Below are 24,654 nucleotides of genomic sequence, written 5' to 3' on the forward strand. Positions count from 1 at the left end.
GAGGTGCAAGGTGGTAGGATTATTTTAGTTTCATGGTTAGCAGAGCCATCATGGGCCAAAAGGTCTGCTCGTGTGCTGTACTGTTCAATTATGAACATTCAAAGTGGAACTAGATATTAGTTTATGAATGTTGAACAGTGTCACTCTAAACCTTTCAGCCTGCCTCATATATAATTCTTGTGAACATACTTTTCTCTTCAAACAGAAAAATATTTCACTAGCTTGGTTATCTATGTTGAGAACTGAGGAGAACACCCCTGCTTCTCTCTGAAGTCCAGAGTGATCTCTTTACTTCTTTCCAAGAGGACAGACAACACGGTGTGTCAGAAATGATAACGTATTTGTCATGTCAAACTCCTATTTTAGGCTTCAGCTGTAGTTTGAAAAACACAAAAGCAAAACACTGTAGGTGGCAGATTTTGTAATCAGTGGAACATTCTAGGGGTTTTCAACATTCTAGGGCTATTTCAAATGGCAATTCTCCAGGACTTGAGCATTACTGACACAGAACATCGTAATTGGACTTTAATTTTTCTTGAGAAGACAATGGTGAACTGTCTCTTGAACTATTGTGATCTTCCAGTGAAGATGTTCCTTCAGTGTGGAGTAAATTTCCAATAATCTGCTATCACACTATCCAAAATTTCTGATGGATCTGTCTCCAGCTTACCAGGTAAACTACGTGATGCTCTTTCTGACTTGCTAGGCTCCAGATCCTATGTTACCTTTCCACTCAAGGCCCTGATTCACATTCACTGGGGCTCCAGTTCCCACACATATGTTCCATTCACCAAGGCCCCATGTTCCTTAATTCCCATCCTGCTCACTGGGGAACTGGTTCCTGTGCTTCATCTCCACTAGTTTCATCACAACACCCACACTCCCTTTTAAATTGTGAGGGTCCCACATTCTCTTTTAACTTGCTAGGGTCCCTCTCCACCCCTCCCCCCACCCTCTCTCTCCCCTCCCTCCTACTTCCTTTCCCCTGCTTTATGCCTTCTACTCCCTCTCCTCTCCTTTCCACTTCATTTCACTCACTGGGGCCCAAGGAGTTTCCATACACCTTTCTACTTACTGGGGCCCTGGTTCCTACACTCCCTTTAAACATCCTAACCGCACTTCCTGATCTTGTGCTTCCTTTGAAACCTAACCCTAACCACGGCACCAATTCCTGTGCTCCCATTTAATTCAATGAAGCTCTATTTCTCTTATTGATCATGATAAAGTTTCCTCTGGTCCCTTTAAACTCACAGTATTCATTTAGAAATTCATACTGTATAATGTTTTTTCTCAGAGTCCACTTAAGAAGCATCTTATCCTGGCCATACAACATCTCCTCACTTGTCAGGAGGATGCAACAGCTGACTGAGGAGAGCAAGGCTACCAGCCACCATCATGTCAACCTTTTGCGGGAACTCTATTAAGAGCATTCTGGCTGGCTGCATCACAGGAGGATGGAGGATAATCCACAGGATCATAAGAGCGGCAGAGAGGATCTCCCTCCCTCCCATCGACAAGATATATCTTTGAAGAGCATGCACAAAATCGATGGGGCACCCTTGCACAGAGCATCTTTCAGATACTTCCATCTGGAAAGAGATACAGGAATAAAAGTGCTAGAAACACCAGGCTGAGAAACAACTTCTTTCCATGGGCAATGGATTGTTCATAACAATTATTAATATTTATTTTTATATATGTATGTACATACTGCATGTGTATCATTTGTATGAATGGGTGTTCGTATGTTTTTGCACCAAGGACCAGAGAATGCAGTTTCATTGGGTTGTACTTGTACAATTGAATGATAATAACTTGAACATTTAAAGGTGAATTATAAAGGCCATAATACCAGAATACACAGAGCAACAATAGGTTATTCAGCCCATTGAATCTGCCCCACCATTTAATAATGAGCCGATCCTTTTTCTCACTCAGCCCCTATGCCCAGCTTCTCCTCATAACCTTTGATGGCCTGGCTAATCAAGAACCTATCAGTCTTTGCCTTAAATACACCCAATGACTTGGCTTCCACAACCTTCTGTGGCAACAAATTCCACACATTTACTACCCTTTTGCTAAAGAAAGTCCTCCACATCTCTCTTCTAAACAGATACCTTTCCATCCTGAAGCTGCACCATCTTGTCCTAGTCTCCCACCAGTGGTTTTCTACATCTAATCTGTTCATGCCTTTCAACATTTGAAATGTTTCAATGAGATCCCTCCTCATTCTTCTAAATTGCAATTGCTGCATGCCAAGAGCCGTCAAACACTTCTCCTATGAAAATCCTTTCATTCCTTGAAATCATCCTCGTACACCTCCTCTGAACCCTCTCCAACATCAGCAAATCCTTTCTTAAATGAGGAGCTCAAAACTGCTCACAATAATCCTAGTGAGGTCTCACCAGTGCCTTATAAAACCTCAAGAGGTTCGGTATTAATAGAATTTAATATTAAATAAATCTGGAAAATCTGCTGTTCCAATCACACCAAATTCCGAAGGGTGCTGGATTATCAGGTTTAATGTATATTGATTATGAACCTATCTTTCAACAACCATGCCAAAAGTCATTGAGTGGAATTACTTTTGATACAACATTATACCAATCACTTCAATAAAGAATATTTAGTTAAATAATGCATTAAGTAATAGGGTTATAGAGTTGCACAGCACAGCCCACTGCATCCATGCTGACCATTTTGCCCATCTACACTAATCTCATTTGTCCACATGAGAGTGTATCCTATACCTTTCCTATTTAAGAATCTGTTAAAAGCCTCTTGAACATAGTGATTGTAACTGATTCCACCATCTCCTCCAGCAGTTCATTCTGGATATCAACTGATCTTGGTGGAAAAAACTTATGCAGAAGATCCCCTTCAAATCTTCCACCATCAACTCAGCCCTCAACTGTAAATGCTCTATTATCCGCACATATGCTCTGGCCCCCTCTGGCCCCATGTGCAACAAGGGCACGATTCCCCTTGTCCTCACCTAACACCCCACCAGCCTCTGTGTTCAACATATTCCTCCTCCACCATTTCCACCATCTACTACATGATCCCACCGCTAGACACATTTTTCCCTCTCCACCTTCCACAGGGACCACTCCCTTCATGACTTACTTGTCCTCCCTGCCCACTATTGGTCCCCTTGGCACCTAACCCTGTGATTGCAGGAGATATTTCACTTACATCCATAATTCCTCCCTCATCACCATTCGGGGCCCCAAACAGTCTTTCCAAGTAAAGCAACATTTTACTTGTGAATTTGCGGGTGTCACCACAGTATCCGATGTTTCTGTTGTGGTCTCCTCTCTATTGGAGAGACTGGGCGCAGACCGGGAGATCACTTCATGGAGCACCTCAGCTCTGTCTGCTGCAATAGCGTGGATCTCTCAGTAGCCACCCATTTTAATTCCCTGCCCCATTCCCTTGCTGTCATGAGTGTCGATGGTCTCATGCTCTACCAGAGCGAGACTGCCTGCAAATTTCATCAATACTTCATCTTTGGTCTGGGCACTCTCCAGCTGGATGACATTAACAGCAACTTCTCTGGTTTCCAATAAGAACCTCCTCCCCCACCCTTTCCGCATCTCCTTCACTTTAGTTCTGTTTCTCTCTGTGGCCCTTTCACAGAGCCAAAATTAATTCTCACCTTTCTCCTTATCATACCCAGACAACACCATTTGGCTGTTGGTCTGGACTCCTCCCACTACTATTCCTCCCCTTTGCTCTCCAGTCTTTAATGAAGATGCCTGCTTGCTTTTTCTTCTACCTTGAAGAAGGGCTCAGGCCTGAAACGTGGGTAATATATCCTTACCTCCTATGGACTGGCGGAGTTCCTCCAGCATTTACAGTGGGCGCCTGCAGACTTTTGTATTTCCCACCTCAGAACCATCTTGTTGATCGCTTCACTGTCCAGCCCCACAGAAGAACCTCTGGGGAATTCCAGGACTTTGGCCAAGACGGAAGGAAGGAAGGAAGGAAAGGCGACTTGGAGAGGGCCGTGCAAATGACGGGCACCCCTTCACTCCATCGCCCTGGAGCTGGGTGTTCGAGCGGCCCCGGGAAGGATGTGGAGAATTCACCTTTCAGACCTTTCTCCAAAGATGGACCTTTCAAACAGGGGATTTCTCCTGAATGTTCCTCACAGCAGCAAATGCGGTGGCTTCTTTGAATCGGTTAGAGGGGATTATGATATTTCCCACCTCCTCATTCCCTGAACGATTATTTATACCTCGATGCGCTCAACTATAGGAATTGTTAATCCTGTTTATTTTTTTTTATTCTGGGGTGAGGGGAGAAAACAAAACAGTGGCATATGGAGAGGAGCGGGGAGGTTGGGTCTCCGCTCGGGGCGGAGCGGGGAGGTTGGGTCTCCGCACGGGGCGGAGCGGGGAGGTTGGGTCTCCGCTCGGGGCGGAGCGGGGAGGTTGGGTCTCCGCTCGGGGCGGAGCGGGGAGGTTGGGTCTCCGCTCGGGGCGGAGCGGGGAGGTTGGGTCTCCGCACGGGGCGGAGCGGGGAGGTTGGGTCTCCGCACGGGGCGGAGCGGGGAGGTTGGGTCTCCGCTCGGGGCGGAGCGGGGAGGTTGGGTCTCCGCTCGGGGCGGAGCGGGGAGGTTGGGTCTCCGCACGGGGCGGAGCGGGGAGGTTGGGTCTCCGCTCGGGGCGGAGCGGGGAGGTTGGGTCTCCGCTCGGGGCGGAGCGGGGAGGTTGGGTCTCCGCTCGGGGCGGAGCGAATCCGATACGTTGGCCGCACGTCGGACTTGCTTCGCGCTGTGGGCGGCCCTCGTTTCCTGACCGAGCGGAGGTTTTCAGTACGTCAGGGGGCCGGACGTTCCCCCCCTCAGGGGGAAAAAAACCCCTCTGATCAAAGCTCTCAAAACGACCAAATGATGTGAACGTCGCGGATTCGGGAGCCGGACGGTGCAACTGGTCTGATGAGAGTGGAGGCGCTCGGACTCATCCTCCTCGTTTAGCCGCGAATCTTTTCAGACTTCAGCTACAGTGCTAGCTAAGTCTGGAAACCAAAGGAGCCGGACGCCCGCTTTATTTTCCAGAAAACTGTCCTTTTATTTGTGGAGAGGTGTCTTTTTTTAAATTTAAATTGTTTTTTAATGTGTGTGTGTGAAAACCCGCTGGAATCAGACTGCAAATAAAGGGACAAAAATCATAACCTACCTTTAAACATGGAGAAGCCGGAAAGAGGGGATAGAAACAAGAAGGGGTGCTGTGGTAAGTTCGCACCCACATTTGGGCACTCTCAGACTTCTGTCTCGAAAACCACTTATGGTTTTGTAATATAATTTAATATATTCAATCCTTAAGCCTCAATATTGCTTTGGCGATACGAGTGATGTCTGTTCAGTTGATGTCATTTGAAAATAATCTTTCGTTCTTTAAATTGCAGCGTCTTTTGTGGGTTTCTTCAAGACCACTCGCTTTCTCATTTATCTGTGTCACGGACTGTCTTCATGGGTAAGTGAGGCTCTGAAGCTCCAACTCCTGTGGTGCTCTCTTCTCATGTGACCCGGGTTGGGATTCATCTGTCATTCCTCAGCCCCAGATTTGGTTGAAGTTTCCACTGCCAGACAATGTGCTTATTTTGGAAACGGTGTCTGAAATTGTGTCAAGAGGATGCCCTGTTGAATAAATTGTCGTTGTCAAGTTCATTGTCTACACAAGTATAACCTGATGAAACAGAGTTCTCTCGTCCTCAGGGCGAAGCTTGCACACTACCAGACAGAGCACACATACAGATCCAGGACAAGTTTGCAGATAGATACAAATAAATAAATATTTCTTAATGAATATGCGAGCCACAGCTGGTTAGTGTGAGCAGTTCCTTTGGTTGATCAGCATTCTCACTGCCCGCGGGAAGAAGCTGTTCCTCAGCCTGGCTCTGATACTCCTGTATGCCTTTCCTGACAGGAACAGCTGAAAGATGCTGTGTGCAGGGTGGAAGAAGTCCTCAATGAGTTTGTGTGCCCTCTTCAGACAACCATCCCAGTAGATCACATTTAATGGGGTGGGGGGTTGGTGGTGAGAAGGAGACGCCAGTGATCCTTGATGTCACTCTTATGGTCCTGTAGATTGACCTCCAATCCATTTTTCTGCAGCCACCATACCACACTGTCAGGCAGCTGGCCATTTAAAGCCAGTATGGAGCTGACAGTAGTCAGATGAGGCGGATGGACCCCGCAAAAGCGCTATGACTCTGCTCCCTGTGGTTCCACACCAGTGGCAGTGCTGCCATTTCAGCAGATCTGGCAGGGTCCTCGCTATTTTCATCTATGCATTATAATGCTTGTTTATAATGATGTGGCTCGATGGTCCATGATGTGAAACTGTGGTGTCCTTCACAATCTTCCTTAGTGAGCACTGATCCGTGAGCAGGAACAGCAGTAATGGCCTGGGTCAGGCCAGTAAGACTGCTTTTCTCTCTCTTTTTCACACAAGAACCGGGTAGGCAAGTCTCAGCCTGGCCCATCCATCTTAGCAGGGCAGTCTCTCTTCTTGAAAGCTCCCCAGGCAGTCTACCACACTCCACCTACTCAGCAATTTTTATGCACTCCAACAATTATTGGCTTGGGCTCGCACAAAGCATCGTATTTAGTAAAGCAGCCAATATATCAACAGACATCCCATCCTGGTCGCACACTTTTTTCACCCTCCCACCAGAACATGCATGAGTTTGAAAACACACACTCTCAGGGATACTCTCAAGGACAGTTTTATTTCTGCTGCTTTCAGACAAGTGAATGAACTTCTCATGAGTAAAAGGGAGCTTTTTGATCTCATGAATTATACTCTGCACTTTTCTTTGATGTCAGCTCTACCTGTTACACAAGTAAACTAACCTGGAATAGCATACAAAACATTGTTTTTCACTCTCCTTCAGTACATGTGACAATAAATAAATTTTTTAAAGTGCAGCAAATACTCACATCCTGGACAACATTCCTCATTCTATTAACGTGCCTATAATAAGTTCAATAGGCTATTTATTTTATTGCTATTTGTAGAATTCAGCAGTGCTTAAAGTGGTTACTGTATTTACATGTATAACAGCTGAGAGCAAATTGCAAATATAATTTTAAAGAATTTTGGGAATTCCTGGACAAGAAAAAGTCCATGTTATTTCAAGTTATTATACTGAAGGAAAAAATTATTTGCCTTTGTAGACACTCAGGTATTTTAATTCTATAATCAAACCTTAAAGGTAAGGCATAGAAAAAAACACATGTCACATCAAAGACTCCCTCAAGTTTGCCTTTCATTTTTATCAAAACTATTTCCAGTTTCTTCTGATTTCAGATAATTTTGAGTTGTGATTCAATATAATTTCTCCCTTAAATATTTTGCTTCTTTATCCTGATTTTACTTTGATCTTATTTTTGCTGAATTTCAAGTCTTCTGGCTGTTTGGCACAGTTTATTTCTGCCTCTTTAGTTACCTGGAGATGGTTTGGTCGTGCTGGGAAAAATTGCAGTCTTTTTTGTGCTGTAGGCACATTATAGAGGATAAAATTAGCCTTGGAGAGCAAGAGAAAAGCTTTTAATTCTATTGAAATAAGTTGTGTGTTCCCTTTCTCCCCAAAGACTGTATGGTGGGCTTTTGATTAAAACTGTTGTCTGTGCTATGTAACTAGTTGGACTCTTGCTCAGAAAGTTTTGCAATTGCAGATGTTTGGTGGTACTCTTGTTAGACTTTAAATTCACATGAGAGACAATTCACACCATTTGTGGTCCAAGAGTGTTCTGGATGTTACATTTTTGGGTTTAGGCATTCATGTGTTCTAGTCTGTTTTAAAAAAAAAATGAGCCTAATCTCTCAGGACTAACAGTCTTCTGGTTTACTTAAGGAGAATAACCATTTTGCTTCTCTGTGTCGCCAGTGAAGCATAACTTCCAGAATACCTGACTTCTCGGCCCTGGAAGCAAAATTCATGACTCTGTGAGGAGTATTTCTGACTAAAGTATATATTTTACTGTAATAATGTAATGGTATTCAAATTATATATTTTTTGCTTAGTCTTGATATCAATAATCATTAATAAGATAATGGCATGAATATTTAGCTTTCTTATTTGTGTTAAAGTCTAAATATTATGCAAACATTCTGTTTTAAAATAATTGATTGAGCAATTAATATCAACCAGGACATTATGGATTATAAACAAGCAGGTATCCGGTGATTAGGAAGACAAATGGCACGTTGACCTTTATTTCAAGGAGGTTGGAGTACAAAAGCAAAGAAAATGTGCTGAGGTTGCACAGTGGTAATTAGGAGATCTGGGCTCTGAATACAAAGGAGAGAGTCCAGTGCAGATTGATGAGATTGATTCTTGGGTTGGGATGATTGTTCTTTGAGGAGAGAAAGTAGAAATGGAATTAATTGGAGTTTAGAAGTATGAGAAATGATCACACTGACGGGGATTGGCAGGCCAGGTTCTGCGTGGATGTTTCTATTTTCTGCAGAGTGATGAGGGCAAATGCTGTTCTCATTTCTTGGATAAAGAAGTCTCCCTATGTTCTCCCAGGATAAAGGATCAAAATTTATGACAAAAGCGAAGATTATAATTTTCTACTATAGGGTTCTAAGGTCAGTCAAATGGTATTTTCCGTGCTGAGAGCAATGGAATTTTGAACATTAGGAGAATCAGAAATTACGAGTTTTGGAACAGAAAATGGACTTGGGTGCATGATCAGCTGTGAATTTATTAATGGGCAGAGAAGTATCAGTCTTTTGGACATTTATTTCACTAAAAGACTGATTACAGGCCAACTACTGCTTCTGTCTTTTGTTTTCTCTATGTGTAGTTTAACAAATGGGGTCCATTTCTATGGCTATCCTGAACTGTCTTACAGCTTTTATTGGGTTGCATATTTGTACTCTCAGATTTCTTTGCAAATCTAAATAATTTAGATTATTTTCAAAGTAAGACACTGTTAATATTCATACCAAAGCGCATTTAACCAGCATTGAACTTAATTGGCCCGTCAAATGCTGCTTCTCTAAGTTTAACTTTGGTTCCTGTCATTTGTTGTAGTTCTTCCATGTTGACCTTCCCTGTCACCTCCACCTCCCCGTACTTCTGCTTTCATCCACAAATTTACAAATCGGGAGACTAAGGCTTTTTGCTATCTTGTTTTAAATGCGCATCTTCAATTCTTTTCTTGAAATCTGCCTCCATAGAAAACATACTTTTATTTTATTGGGCCTGATCCACGCACAGTCCCATTCACATTCTCCTCTACTCTGTACGGAGATCAGTTACCTTGGCTCTCTGCTTCATTTCTTTTGAACAGCCTATTGACTCTCTATGCTCTCCTTCCATTTATTATATGTTACCTTACAAACAATCTTTGAAAATCTAATATACATTGTAAAATAGGTACCAAAATTCCTGCTTTCTGCAGCCAAACAGGTACTTTGTTGAATAAAAGCAGCTACTATACAGTAGTATGCTTAAATGAATTAAAAAGAGACAATAAATACAAAAGAAATGTCCAGTTTTGTGGTTTCATATCCATCCCCTGAAGTGGTGACTAAAACTGGATGGAGTACCTAAACTGTGGTATGATTGATGTTTTACACAAGCCTAGGAAAATCTCCATGCTTTCAAATTATGCACCTTCATCCAGCATAAGAAACAATCTCATATCCATTTTTCCACCAAAAATATACATTATTAATAAAAATACAATGAATATAATGTCTTCATTGTACTATCAATTCATTACATTCTCTTGTAATGTATTAACTCCACTTAATTTTCCTCCTTGGAGAATGCTCTCATGAAGCATTTGAGAGGTTTCTTCTCAGGGCCCAGACCTTCTGCATCAATAGATGATAGAATCTGAAACACTGGTCTTTCCTCAATGAATCATTGCAGTGGCTATACCAAGGTTCAATGCCTCCCTCAGCATGTATTCCAGGTCCTTGGACTATGTCAATTGGGTGGTATTTGCTTCCTGATATCTCCTTATGCTGGAAGGCCAACAAACTTCAAGCAGACTAAAGTGTGATTTTCATGAAATTGAGCTACATGATATTTGTCTCCGTCTAGAGATCTAGAGAACAGTCTAGAGATGAAAGAGTCCCTTGTTATGCAGCTGCTTGGGATGAATCTGGACAAGGACCATTGCATCCTTTTCCGGACTTCTATTGTCAAATTACAGTCCGTGAAGAGGTGGACAATTGCCTTATCTTCATCACAACCATCTTGACAAAAGTATGTACTGAGGGCAAAATTTTGATGTATAGGAAGGATCTGACAGGGAGGCCCTTTTCACCAGATGCCCCTTCCAGGTGGCATCATTCCCTTTTGGACATTTATTTCACTAAAAGACCATTAAGTTTCAGCCAAATTCATCCCTTTGCATCTATTTATCCTGCTGTGTTCAGGGACTGATGGTCATTCATTTGTGTTAGGTCTGCTTTGTTCATGAATGAGTGAGACAAACACCAGGCTGAGTCGAAATCAGGGTTCTTTGTTCTTTATTACCGGATTGTAACACTTGCGACTAACGATGTTAGCCGGAGAATGCATTCTGCCGTTATCAGCAAAATGGTGATTCTTTATACCCTTGGATACATGCTTAGAACATCATCATATCATTACTTGTCCAATGACTAAAACTGTTGCTATCCTTTCCCTGCTAGCTTCCTGCCTCTCAATCCATCAATGTCTCTCTTAAACTGTTGCTATCCTTTCCCTGCTAGCTTCCTGCCTCTCAATCCATCAATGTCTCTCTTATCTTGTAAGTACAAGGATGCATTCTGTTACTCCTTAGTACTGGGTGACTCCTTCTCCGGTCCCATCTCATGATGTTTTACCTAACAGGAGTACAAGGACACCTCCCCTTCTTGTTACTGCCCTGTACAGGGTAACTCCCTACACATTCCCATCTCATGATGTTTTACCTTACAATCCCTCCTTTGTCCTCTTTAGAGGACAATCTCGCCCTGACTATGCTACCACCGCGTTACATTATTTCGCCTATTATTGCCAAGCTCTATACGGGTTCTGTTCACAGGGTAGTTCGGCTGGTGGGCGAGGGCTCCCCCAACCCTCCTTTGCGTACACCCCCCATCCGTCACCCCGATCCCATTGCCCGTTTACAAGTTTCATCCCATTTGCCCCCAAGCAAAAAACTAGCTAACCCCCCGTACATTAGTAAATTCCCAAGTTAACATATGGTCTACAATCTAATTCATAATACTTGTTCTACAATCTGATTAATAATGTTTGTGTTACAATCAATGTTATAATATTTGTTCTACAATCAAGGTTATAATATTTAGGTTACAAGCAAGGTTAAAATTATATGTGTAACAATCTAATTCACAATCCCTCCTTCCCATCACATTCCCCTTCAGACTCCAGATCGATCTCAGCAACTTTCTCCGTCTCCTGTAATGTGAGATAGTCTTGCTCCACAGCCTGCACAGCTTGATATTTCGGAGGCAGTTCATCACGGTCAGCAAGGGCTGTCTCTATGGTCCTCGTGACCAGCGTTCGAATGCATGGAATACAACAACAGCCACAAGTGATAAAAATTGATACAGAAATGAACAAACCCAGCAAAAGTTGTCCTAACAATGTGCTCCATCTCCCAAACACTCCCTGTAACCAGGATAAAACAGGATTGGAGACTCCAGACTGGGCTTTTAATTCTTTCGCCAATGCCCTAAGTTTCGTTAACCCCTTAGTGAGTGATCCATCTGGCCCTGTGTTATTAGAGATAGAAGTGCAGCATAGATCTCCAAACATAGCACACACTCCACCTTTCTCTGCCAGGACCATATCAATCGCTATCCTATTCTGAAGTGTCATAAGGGAAGTTTCTGACAGTTGTTGATGTATTGCCTCAACAACGTCCCTGGTCAAATTTGCAAGGCGCTGGACATTATAGTGAATAAGGTTGATCCTATTAATATTCTTATTTACAGTGATGGGAAATATTGCACTAAAAACAGGAAAGCTTTCAAACCCAGCTGCAATCTCATCGGCTAATTTAAATTCGTCCGGAATATTCCGGGCTTGGCCAATGGCATCAATCCATACCCCATCAGGGTTCCTTCCTCCCGGCCCCAAGAGTCCAACACTCCTCCTTTTTCTCCACAGCCAACTCTCTGTGTGGCGCAATTCTAGGGAATCCTCGTCTCCCTCCTGCCTTTTGACAATCAGCACTGGCGCATTAAGGGTTACTAGAGCACACCGACCATCCCAGTTAGCAGGGAGCCAGTTGTACAGCACTCTTCCTCCACAAAACTCATCTGTGTAGTCATTCAATCTGCTACAAGTCTCCTTAGTTTCAGATTCATTTTTTTTGTTATGGGACCTCAAAATCATCCCCTGTATATGTTCATGATAACCAGTAACCTGTTTGGCTGCCCTGTCAGGCACCCATGTGGCGTTTTCCCTGCTAATAGTAGGTCGTCTACATACTGAATCAGTGTAACATCTTCCGGGAGCTTTAATTTCATTAGGATTTCGCTAAGGGCCTGATTGAACAGTCCTGGACTGTCCTTATAACCCTGAGGTAATCTAGTGTATGTGTACCGATGTGCTTGGTAAGTGAAAGTGAACCAGTCTTGGCATTCCTCAGCTAATTTCAAGCAGAAGAATGCGTTTGCCAGATCAATGACAGTATAGTATTCGTGCTCCGGACTCAGAGCCCTAAGTGCTACATATGGGTCTGGGACTGGTCTCCCGATGGTCTTGGTAGCCAAGTTAATCTCCCGGAGGTCGTGTACCATCCTCCAGTCTTTTCTACCCTGTTTGGGAACAGGCATGATGGGCGTGTTCCACATACTGTCAGGTGCCGCCCTAAAAACCCCTGACTCCATTAACCCTTCTATCGTTCCTTTAATACCCTCCTCCTGACTGGGCGACAAGCGGTATTGTTTTCTCCATATTGGTTTCTGCCCGGGGTTGGCCAATTCTAGAAATACCTCTCCTTTTATTACTCCCACATCATAGGGCCCCGTTGTCCATATATGTGGACTCAGATTAGAAAGATATTTGTCTGAGTCTCTGTGATCAATATTTTCTCCTTCTATGGCTCGGTCTCTTTCTACTTTCTCATTCACAACCTGGTCCCATGCTTCAATATTCAGTCTGACAAATTTTCCTCCCTCCGAGGTGGAATATCCCGGGATTTCTGTCTGCCTGTATTCACACCCTATCGCTTCCTTTACCATCGGACCCAGCTGTCGAGCGTGATGATCTTTGGCAATACCCAAGGTCACATGAGGCACACTTTCTACTCCTAAGCAGAACCACTCCATTTGTTCTTCTGTCATGACAACCATAGCAGCTATTCCCTCCTTACCTACAAAGATAAATGGACAATGTATCGTTTCTGTCTTCCCTTCTTTTAGAGAGTCCCACCTCTCCTCATATTCCTGGTCCGGGTGGATGGTGTAGTTTAATGTAACATGCATAGGATCTAGTGGATAAAGGTAATCCCCATACCGAGGAATACTGGCCCTCCACTCAAAAAACTGTTTAATCAGCCCTGGGCCTGGTTCATCATACAGTAGCCGACTCCAGAAAATACTAACCTCCACAGAGTCTTCTGAAGCGTTAGATGGGGTCATTACTATAAACTGTCCTCCCCTTCTTATTGTATCCCCTGGGTATGTTAACCGAAGGCCCTTCTCAGAACATTGTATGGTTATTCCTAGTTTGGTAAGAATGTCCCTTGCTAATAAATTAATGGGGCAACTTGGCACAACCAGGACAGGCGTTTTAACCCTTTGTCGTCCAAATGTCATGTCGATGTTATCTGTATAGGGCTGTGTTTCCCTTATCCCGGAGAATCCTATTGTAGATAATGTTTTGCCCGAAAATGTGCTCCCTGGGGGTTTTTTAATCACTGTCGTAACTGCTGCCCCTGTGTCAACCATAAATTCAATTTTTTCTCCATTTACCATCCCCCAAATTTTTGGTGGCTCCCAGGGAGGCGTGATTTTTGATTCTCCTGGGCACCGTCAATAATCAAATTCAGCACCTTCCTCAATATAGTCATTACACTGAGGTGCCTGGACTTGTTGATCACTCTGCCACCCCCCGATTCTCTGGGGCCCATCAATGTGTCCATCCCTACCCCTTGCTTGTCCTCTTAAGTTTCCTCCTCTTCCCCGATAGCCTCTCATAGAGGGTAATCTTTTTCCCCTTGCTCTCCCAGCCTCCGGACAGTTCCGCTGGTAGTGTCCAGGATTTTGGCAGTACCAGCATACTGCATGTTCCCCTCTATACATTGTACCTAGCTGTCTTTCCCAACCATTTCTTACTTGGGGTCCCGGATTTATCACTGGCCCCATGACCTGTGGGACTATCTGTTGGGCCGCTAATTTAACCCCTATATGTTCTATGGCTCTCACCAATTTATCGGTTGTTTTGTCCACCTCCTTCTGGGACGCACTTTCTGACTTAGCATGCTCTGATTGACGATGTCGTTTGATTGCATGTGTCAGGTGTCTTTTCCACAAATCCTCTGACATTGTCTCTAATCCCACAATGTCCCTTAATTTTGCTTGAACCGTAGCAGGTAGTCCGTTTATTATCCCATTACGAAAGTGAGCCCTTCCTAAGGGGCTGTGGTCGGGTCTTTCTCCAGTCCCTGTTTCCCATAAGTCCCATGCTCGAGTGAAATACTCGTGTGCAGTCTCTCCTTCCTTAGTTGAAGGGTTACCAAGGCATCCAAACTATAGGGTGTAGGAAATGTTTCTCTAAGTGCTTCCCAAAATTTATTCCGAAGTGGGTTAAATTCTATTTCATCCCCCAATTTACTGCTTCTTACAATTTTCTCTATTTGCTTCAGGGCCCCTTCTGCCTTTAATTTTATCATGATAGTTCTGACATCTGCGAGTGCTAATTGTTCTTGGCAGGTTTCTCGCTCAAAACAAGAAATCCATGGACTAGCCCCATTACTCAACGGAGGTAGTTTTTTCATTAAACTCTCTAAGTCCATTCGTGACCAGGGTACATATTTTTGAGTTCCCCGTCCCGTGATCAGTAATGGGCATTGATATCTCAATTTTGGGGATTTCTGCTCCTTCTTTACTCTTGGCATGCATTTATTTATCCCACCTTGTTCTGACTCTTCTTCGTCACTGTCACTGTCCCTATCAGTTTCCAATGTCTCAGGGTCAAAGGTATATTGGTCACGTTCATCTCTAAGATAATCTTTTCGGCCATAGTTTAGTTGTTTCACATCTTTCTCTTTTGTCCTAACTATGTCCAGGTAGGCATGTCTATTTTTCTCCCTCCCGAGTCTTTTCCTTTTACTTTCCTCCCATGGTGGATCGTATCTCGTTTCCTCATCTGTACTACACTTTTCGTCCTTTACTCCTATTACCATTCCTTCAGCTTTAATTTCTCCTGACAGTGTTGTAGTTATATTTTCCACTTCCTTCAATACACCTACCATTAATTCTTTTTGATCCTCACTGATCTGCCCCAGCACATTAATATCTCTGTTTAAGTTTTTAATGTTATCCTGAACCTTTTTCATGTTCCATTTCTGTATCTCTAACTCCTTTTCTATTTTCTTGGACTCCAGAGGGGTCTCTACATCTATTACTCCCCCTTCTATTTTTATTAAAGGGGCCTGTACCTCGTCTGATGTGTCCCTATTCCCGAGGTTCTTGTCACACCCCAGTGTCTCAATATCTGGATATAAGGGACGTGACTCCAGGATCCCATCTGGGGTGCCAGAGAGAGAGAGAGAGAGAGAGCATAGCGAGAGAAAGAGATAGAGAGGCAGATACACAGAGCACAAGAGATAGAGAGAGAAAATGCCTTGCACTGGCCCCACTGGGAGAAAAGTCTTCAGATTAACACTTTCGTTTCAAAGGTTTTAAAAGGTTCTCATCCTGTGATCACTGGTCTGGATCAGATTGGGTCTCCCACCACTGGAAACTATCACTCCTTCCTTCCCTCCCACCTCGAGTGAGCTACACGTCAGCCCACAATGTCTGCCCTGATCCCGCAATGGTGGGGGTGCGGGAAAAAGGGAGGGAGAGAGGATAAAACAGGATCCCATTTGATGCGGAGCTGGAATTGTGGGCACAAAATTAAAACCAAATTGTATTTCTCCGCCCTGCCCAACCTGGGGATTTCAGGGCAGCACCACCACAGATTGGGATTGGGAGGGGGAGTGGGTGAGAGAGGAGGGGGGGGGAGAAGAGAGAGAGGGGGAGAGAAGAGAGAGGGGGGAGGGTGAAAGGAGGGAGGGAGAGAGCAAACCCGGACACTTCGTGGCTGGAAACTGGAAACAGGCACTTTTCCTTTCCCTTCTGTGTTTTGTTTCTTCCAGCTTATCTAAGCCTCTACGTTTTAAAATTTTTTTCCTCACCTGTCAGGAACATCTCAGTGCCCCCGGGTAACCAACCCCTCTTCCTCCAGCGGTCTACACATTTTCGGAGCATTTTTTGTTTTTCCAATGCCGCATTACTGGTATTTCGCTCCTCTAATTCCTGATTAATTTCCTTAATAACTTGGTCAAAAGTCTTAGCAGGCAACTGTACAGCCATAGCTGCGGGACCGCTTTCTAATGCCTGTTTTAATTTAGGTTCTTGTCCGTTTAGGGGATCTATGTCAACGAAAATTGCTTTTAAAAATGTCTCCTTGCAAGCTGGATGACTAATATCTTTTAAAAGAACAGTCTCTAAGTCTTGTCCTCCAATTGACTTCAGACTGTCCTGTATACTCTGATTGCTCGTTTTCCACTCTCTGTTTTCCCAAAGGGGTCTGAAAGTTAAATTACAACTAGAAAACCAAATATTTGGGCTATACTTTTGTCCTGTTTCCCTGTACCAATCTATGAATTTACGTAACTTTATCTCCTTGGTGATGTTGGGAATACCCTCATTTAACTTATCAAAAGTATTTCGAATAAACTGGGTGTCTCTTAGGAGTTTGTCAACTTTTTCATTAATATCTCCTACCTGATCCGGACACAGCTGTCGCAGCCTTCTGTCGTCGTTCTTGTTCACCAGGCAGGCGTCCCAGAGTACTTTTTTTGTTGTCTCAAGGTCTCTAGTGTCTGCTGTGGTATTCCACCACGGCGAATTGGGGAAATAAATTCTTAACTTCTCAAGTGTACAGACATTATCATACCTACCGGACATTTATAAGTCAGTCTCTCAGATACAATTGAGGCCAATAAGCCTGAACCTTTGTTTTCTTTCAAAGCCCAACCTTCACGTGGGAGATTTCTCCTCTTAATAACCAGTTTAGGGCAGAAAACTCAGGTCCTCAATTGTTTATAGACCACCTTCTCACTCTATTGGACTTTGCAACGACACAATAAAGACTTTTAAACTCTAGTAGTTTCTTGCGAAGCACTTAATAAATGTCATTCAAACACCTTAAGGACTTTTATCTTGTCTGTAATCACTTACGTGTTACAATCCTGGCATGCGACCTTCAATTGTGGTCGTCTAATTTGTCCGATCTCCAGTTCTTACTGACAATCATAAAGATTTTAAAAAAAAAAAGAGAATTTTGTTAAAACAGGCTTCTCTGGACCTTTTTATCAGCCGGCTGAGATGATTGTCAGAAAAAACAGAAACCGTCGTCCAGTGTTCACTCACCCATCACGTCGGGGTCACCAAATTGTTAGGTCTGCTTTGTTCATGAATGAGTGAGACAAACACCAGGCTGAGTCGAAATCAGGGTTCTTTGTTCTTTATTACCGGATTGTAACACTTGCGACTAACGATGTTAGCCGGAGAATGCATTCTGCCGTTATCAGCAAAATGGTGATTCTTTATACCCTTGGATACATGCTTAGAACATCATCATATCATTACTTGTCCAATGACTAAAACTGTTGCTATCCTTTCCCTGCTAGCTTCCTGCCTCTCAATCCATCAATGTCTCTCTTAAACTGTTGCTTTCCTTTCCCTGCTAGCTTCCTGCCTCTCAATCCATCAATGTCTCTCTTATCTTGTAAGTACAAGGATGCATTCTGTTACTCCTTAGTACTGGGTGACTCCTTCTCCGGTCCCATCTCATGATGTTTTACCTAACAGGAGTACAAGGACACCTCCCCTTCTTGTTACTGCCCTGTACAGGGTAACTCCCTACACATTCCCATCTCATGATGTTTTACCTTACATTTGTCAGGTCCCTCTTTGATCTCTGCACCTCTTAGCATAAATCTCGTTGTTCAAATAAGCTTTTTCTTCTAAAAGATGTTTTGTTTTTATTTCCTCCTTTGCCAGGGATTCTATTATTTTTCCTTGTGCTGAAGCCAAAGTATTTTTTATTTTCTCCTTTAAATGATTATCACATCAACTAATCACCTGCACTCTGGCACTTGGCTGCTAATTCATCTATTCTTTTTATGAGTGCAATGAAGTCATTTGGACTTTATATTACTTATATGCAAAATGTAATTTTTTTTCCTCCTCTATTTTAAATGATTTTACATAATTTCTGTTCTCATTTTTTGATGTCATGTTTAGTTGATCACCCTCATTTGGTTGCAAATCATAAAGCAAATTTTAAAAAAAAATTTCCTCCCTTCCTCTCTGTGTTTGTAAGACTTTAACCTATCTCCCCTATAATATTTTTGTTTTGTTGGAATTCAGTGCTAAGCGTGTAATGGTTGATATTTGAACTTGCATGAGAAGTTGTTCTGGAAATGGAATGCAAGAATGCTGAAAACCATTTTCGATACAAGAAACTAGAAAAGCTGCATTTTACACTCAAGACGCCTACTAGTGAGATCACATCAATCTGAAGCCATTGTTGATGTGGCTGTTGCTCAGCATAGCCTTCTCAGTCTTGACAGCTAAGAGCCATCTAAGCCAATTGTGTAATAGGATTGAATGTGCGCATTTGCATCTGTCCAGATACAAAGTCATCCTATTGCTAACTGAGAACAGTCCCATGTCTTTCTCAGAATCAAATGAAGTAGGAACTGAATGAATTAAACAGAGTGGTGTGTTTGTGAAATGCTAGTAATTTACTTATAGTGTTTGTGCTTGAAACAGATGAAACTATGTGACTATATCGAGATCACAAAAAGTCTCTCTAAACCATGCTGCAGATGATGAGTAATATCCATTACCTACTTTGTACATGGAATTAGCAGGATCAAAGTTGGACCTTTATCTACACTTGCACACAACTGAATGTTAACAAGGATTACGCTGGACAACAAAGATTTTGCTTCCTGAAAACTTTTCGGTATATTTTATGTATTTTGGGCTGCCGGTCACAAAAATTGCCTTAACATTTTCCCATCTCCTACCATTTTTAGGTATAACCTATTTTTGTGATTTCCTGTCATATTTTAAGTCTGCCAGTATATTGCCCACAAAGCATGTTGTTTTGGTCAGCTTTAACATGCCTGGGCATGCACTCAGTGCAGGTGCTATGCAAATGTTGTTGCGTTCACATACTTACTTTTATCAGGAGCGGTGTTCCAGTCATTATTACAACAGATCAAGGGACTCTGTTCAAGTCCGCGTGTTCTGAGTTCTCATTGATCTTCTGGGCACTACCCATATTCGCACTACGGCTTACCATCCAAAGGCTAATGGCCTCATTGAGCGTTTTCAGCGACAATTGAAGGCAGCATTAACAGCAGGTGATGATGCATACATGTGAAGTGAACGTTTGCCCACAGTTCTCCAGTCAAGGCAAATCTTGGAAGTTCAGTGGCAGAGCTAGCACGTTAACCTTGCCAGGTGAGTTTGTGAATCCAAGTCCAAGCACAACTCTCTATGATCAAGCTAGTTATGTTGATCATCTATGGGAAAATATGAGGTTACCCAGACCTTCTCTTATGCAGCAAGCATCACTTTCATTGTATGTGCCGAATGATTTACAACACTGTGTTCATGTGTTCCTTCAGCATGATGCTGTTTGCTCACCACTTCAGCCCGTTTACAATGGTCCTTTTGAATTTAGCATATTTAATCACAAAATGATGCACATTATTATTCCCTAGACACAACATTCCATTCTTCAATTTCTCAAACACCACTCAGCCAAACTCCTCTGACTTTCTCATTAGCCACACAGTTGATCCTGATGCTCTCACTCTCTTCTTCCTACATCCGAAATCCACCACCCCTATACTGACGCTTAACACACCCGCACATCGTTTTGCGATTAAACATGCTAAATTCAATAACTTTAATGTTTCACGGTGTGCTGAAAGAAATGAGTGAGTGTATTTTCTTTATTTGTAAGCTGTGGTAAATCAAAACCGTTACAGTCTTAAGCCTGGGCATGCTTATTCAGGATAGATGTAGATTTCTTGGCAACCACAGAGCACCAAACTACATCCAGCTTATTGATGGCATGCTTCAATCATACAAAACCATGAAACACAACACACCATTGAAAATTCTTTTTTTGCATTCACACTTGGACTTCTTTTCTGCTGATCTTGGTGCAGTCAATGACGAACACGGTGAAGGGTTTCACCAGGACATTGTGACCATGGAAAAGCGGTATCAGGGCAACTGAACTCCATCAATACTGGCTGACTATTGTTAGATTATGGACACGAGAGGCTTTAGATGCTGAGTACAAATGAAAATAAGAAGAAAAACATTTTTTGGTCAGTTGCATTAATGCAATGTGTCGGCATCATTTTCTGATTAAACATGCTAAATTCAGTAACTAATGTTTCTCCAACTTCCTACGTGATAAATCAAATCTGAAATTCTATTTATGTTCAGTTTGAAGTTGTCTATCATAATCCCCAATTTCTTTTCAGGAAGCAAACCTTTTGGGGGGAAAAAAAAATTGTTGTCCAGTCTTATTGGGAATTGATTCAGTGTACAAAGGGACATAGATGAGGTTACCCTATGGAGTCAAGTCTCCACCCAAATTTTTCATGGCCACAATGGATCTTGCAAGGAGCAGATTGTGTGTAATCAGAATGATTGGTGCAGAAGAAAATAAATTACCATGATGCAAAATTGAAACAAAGTAAGCATGCATTTTCACAATGAGAAGCAGTGTTCCTCGGTTTGATGGACACACTACAATCCTTGAAGTCATCGCCGTGTGCCAAAGCGCTACTATAGATTAGAGCTAAGATTTTATCTGGGAAGATGCAGATCTATGAAGTGAAACACAAAAGTCTGCAGATACTGTGATTGCAGTGAAAACACAGAAAAATACTTGAGGAATTCAGCAGCATCCATCAGAGGTAAAGATGTATAGTATAACTGATGTTTCAGGTCTGAGCCCTTTTTCAAAGTATGAGCAAAAAGCAGGCAGGCACCTGAATGAAAATACTGGGGAGAAAGCAAGAAAAGGCAGGGGGAGGAGCACAGATCAACAGACAAAAGGTGATAATTAGACTATGCACGCTCCTTTGAGATTTTGGGATGATGCTCGCATCTTTACTCATATGGAACAAGCAGTCATATCATGAATGTAAGAAGAGTTAGACAAGAGAAACTGTTCTTGTTCATTACAATACTACACATGTGCTAAAGTTAGCGTGAAATGTACCAAGTTTAGATGTCATAATAAGTCACATGATGACTAATCGGCAAGTGAAATCCATTGCTTTCACGCATTACTCTCCATAAGGAGCGTGCAATTATGCTTACCAGGAAAGAAGCCCTTGGAATAGTGTGTGGTATCCAAACATTCCATAGGTTTTGCTCAAGTAATAGATCATGAGCTCTATTGCTGATATTGTGTACCAAATTGGAAGAAAATATTATGGTGGTATCAAGGATGCAAAAGTGGGTAGTACTCAACTGTATCTCTGTGCAGTTGAGCACTGGAGATCCAAGTAGAATATCATTGTGGATTCTCTGAAGGAGATACAGTATGACACCTCTTTTTGAAGTGGAATCTACATGCTAAATGTGTCCAATAAGGATTTTACAGTGATCAGGTTGAAATCACTGAAAGAAATCTCCAAAGACTAAAATGTTGAAAAGGGTCCAGGAACTGTCATCACATGGATGGACAGAAATGAACCATTTGCAGCAAGATCTGAAATCAAGTTGCCATGTGAGCAGTTGAAAAGTGAAAACCATACTTCACACAGAAAGAGAATGAAATAAACTTTCATGAACCAGCCTTAAATTATGAAGCAAATGCAGTATTTGTCAAAACACTAGAACAAGCTTTCAAAGTAATCTCAGCAATTATGATACAGTACCATTAAAGAGAGTGTTTATGAATAAAGGGATATAATAGTTTTCTGATAATAATTGATAAGAACTCAGATTAGGTTTAAAAAAATGTGGCTTAATATATCACTACTGAACATGCTGTAAATGAGTCAAAAGGTTTATATGTATGTATCATTGTTTTCCCAACAAACTTGTTTTTGACAATGCCTTTAAATGACAATAGATCTATTTGCAAACTTCATGTAATAGAATAAAACATAGTCTTGTTTCTTCAAATCAATTTGCTTCAAATGGAGCAACTGAGCAGCCAGTCAGAATAGATGAGGAGGCATTCAAGAAGCAAATGTTAAGGGAGAGCCATACCTCAGCATGAAGCATCAGCTGGCTAATTTCTTTCTGAAGTGCAAGCATCTTTGAAAACTACCCTACAATATACATTTGCAGAATTCTATGTTAGGAAGATTGAGAATGCACTTGAGCTTTTTTCATCAAAACTTTACTTCCACTGCTGTCCTCTTGAATGCCCACACACATTCTATAGAACAAGTATGTCCATGCATTACACTACATTTCTATTTCTTCCCTTTGTGTTAGAAAAGCTAGTTATGGTTGTCTCTGAAGAGAAGTGGTTAAATCAAAGGTGTTTCTGCAACACTAGTGAAAAAAATGCAAATTCAAGCAAAACAAGCATTGTTTGTTTTCGGCTCCCTTAGGAAGTTAAGGTCTCACAAGTGGGAGGTAGTAATCATAAGCGAGGTTTGCGAAACCAAGTTTTCATTGTGGTCAAATGACTACTCAAGTCTAGATGGCTAACCACATGTTTTACAAAGTTGCGTCTGAGTTGGATCCAGGCCAGTCTGATAAGCTGAAGCTTCCTTCAGATTCAAAATTAAATTAGCCGAAAGTATTAAGAGATATGAAAGATGCTGAAAAACAGTTTGGGATTTGGATTTGTTCATTTAAAAAAAAAATCCCATGAATTGTGTGCATTGATAAAGATTCTTCACTGTGTAAAAGGCCATGAACAAAACTCCATTTTCTAATATGAGCGAGTAATATGTGCAATGTATGTGGACAGCAGAACTGTGACACTGGAAAGAAAGAGCTGAAACACCTAGCATGTATATTGGTTAATTGGTCAGCCTTTCATTGTTGGATCTATGTTGTAGGCACTTTGTTTATAGTTTAGGGGTGGAATCTTTAATGAAAAGTCAGGGAATACTTTTACATGGACAAAGTCTGGAGCTCCTTTGTACAAATGACATCTAATGCTTGGTTAGTTGTTAACATTACAACTAAAACTTTTGTTAACTAAAGGTGACATTTGGGATGATATCTCTTATCAGCCATGATTTCAATGAGTAGCAGAACAGGTTAAAGAAGCTAAATGGTGTAGTCTTATTTTTATTCACTAATTATATACCAAGCTGGCACTTAGAAGAAGTGAAAAAGTGGACTGTTGATATGTTGACCAAAATTCTGCATGTGTAATTCAAAGGTTTTGGGAACCACACTTTTATATTTGCTTCTTTCCAGAAGTTGTATCAAAAAACAGTCTCTGAGAAGAGTTGCTGTACCTGTGAGATCATTAATCATAATTGATATCATTCCATCAGTACTTAATCTATCCCATTTCTAATCAAAATAATTAAATCAACTATCAGTGAATAAGGCAGAGGTGTTTCTGCTTTTCGATTTACAATTCAACTTGCTCACTTAAAGGCCAATGGGATTATTATTTAAGGAAGTTTATCATTTGATTTAATCAATTATACTGCAATGCTTTCTTCATCAGAAGGCTGCCATTTGAATCCCCATTTAACAGCTTTTATTTATTTAGTAGCCTTTAACATTACTTTGAAACATAGTATTTAAAAGAACTGTAGTAAATTCAATAAATAATGTTTTTTTTTAAAAAAAAAGGCACTTTTGTTTACCCATTGGTGTTAACACTGAAATGCAGAAAGGAGTGCACTTGAACTAGTACATCCCTTGCAAGTCCAGACTGAGTTTAGTGGAAATACTACCATTCTAAATGATCTGGCCTCATTTCCTCCAACTCTGTGCGTCATAAATGATGGAGGCTGGTTGACTATATGGCCTGAACAAATTGTTTGCTTGCAGCCTATCTTCAGTCTAGTGCAACTTATACAGCAGTTAATTTTTAAAAAAATTAAAATGCATACACTTTAATTTTTCATATGTTCTAAATGGAATTTGGTTTTTGTTACAGGGAGACAGAATGTGGCACTTTGCTGTGTCAGTATTTCTCGTGGATCTTTATGGAAACAATCTGCTTCTTACGGCTGTCTATGGATTGGTCGTGGCAGGGTCCGTCCTCTTGCTGGGAGCTATCATTGGTGATTGGGTGGACAGAACTCCTAGACTTAAAGGTCTGAGCTAGCGTGCTGCAGGTTTACCTCTGTGTACAAACCCGTTATATATACAAGGTTGAAAAGAACAAAAACTTAATTACAATGGGAATGTGCTTTGCAAGCTTTACAACAAA

The 24,654-nt window shown here is 41.8% G+C and overlaps 1 protein-coding gene across 3 annotated transcripts in view; it reads left to right on the forward strand.

Moving 5' to 3' along the window:
• Positions 1-4,760: 4,760 nt before the first annotated feature.
• Positions 4,761-24,654, forward strand: part of slc40a1 (solute carrier family 40 member 1) — a 46,446-nt gene continuing 26,552 nt past the window's right edge. The window contains exons 1-3 of one of the 3 annotated variants that reach the window (XM_069934725.1): positions 4,761-5,237; positions 5,413-5,480; positions 24,379-24,538. In XM_069934725.1, coding sequence (XP_069790826.1) covers positions 5,192-5,237; positions 5,413-5,480; positions 24,379-24,538 — 274 coding nt within the window. In that variant the 5' untranslated portion in view covers positions 4,761-5,191. Of the gene's footprint in view, positions 5,238-5,412; positions 5,481-7,870; positions 7,959-24,378; positions 24,539-24,654 lie in introns of those variants that run through there. The other 2 variants (XM_069934726.1, XM_069934727.1) reach the window with 2 other exon arrangements.

Source organism: Narcine bancroftii, chromosome 4 (assembly GCF_036971445.1).
Source record: "Narcine bancroftii isolate sNarBan1 chromosome 4, sNarBan1.hap1, whole genome shotgun sequence".
NCBI classification, from domain to species: Eukaryota; Metazoa; Chordata; class Chondrichthyes; order Torpediniformes; family Narcinidae; genus Narcine; species Narcine bancroftii.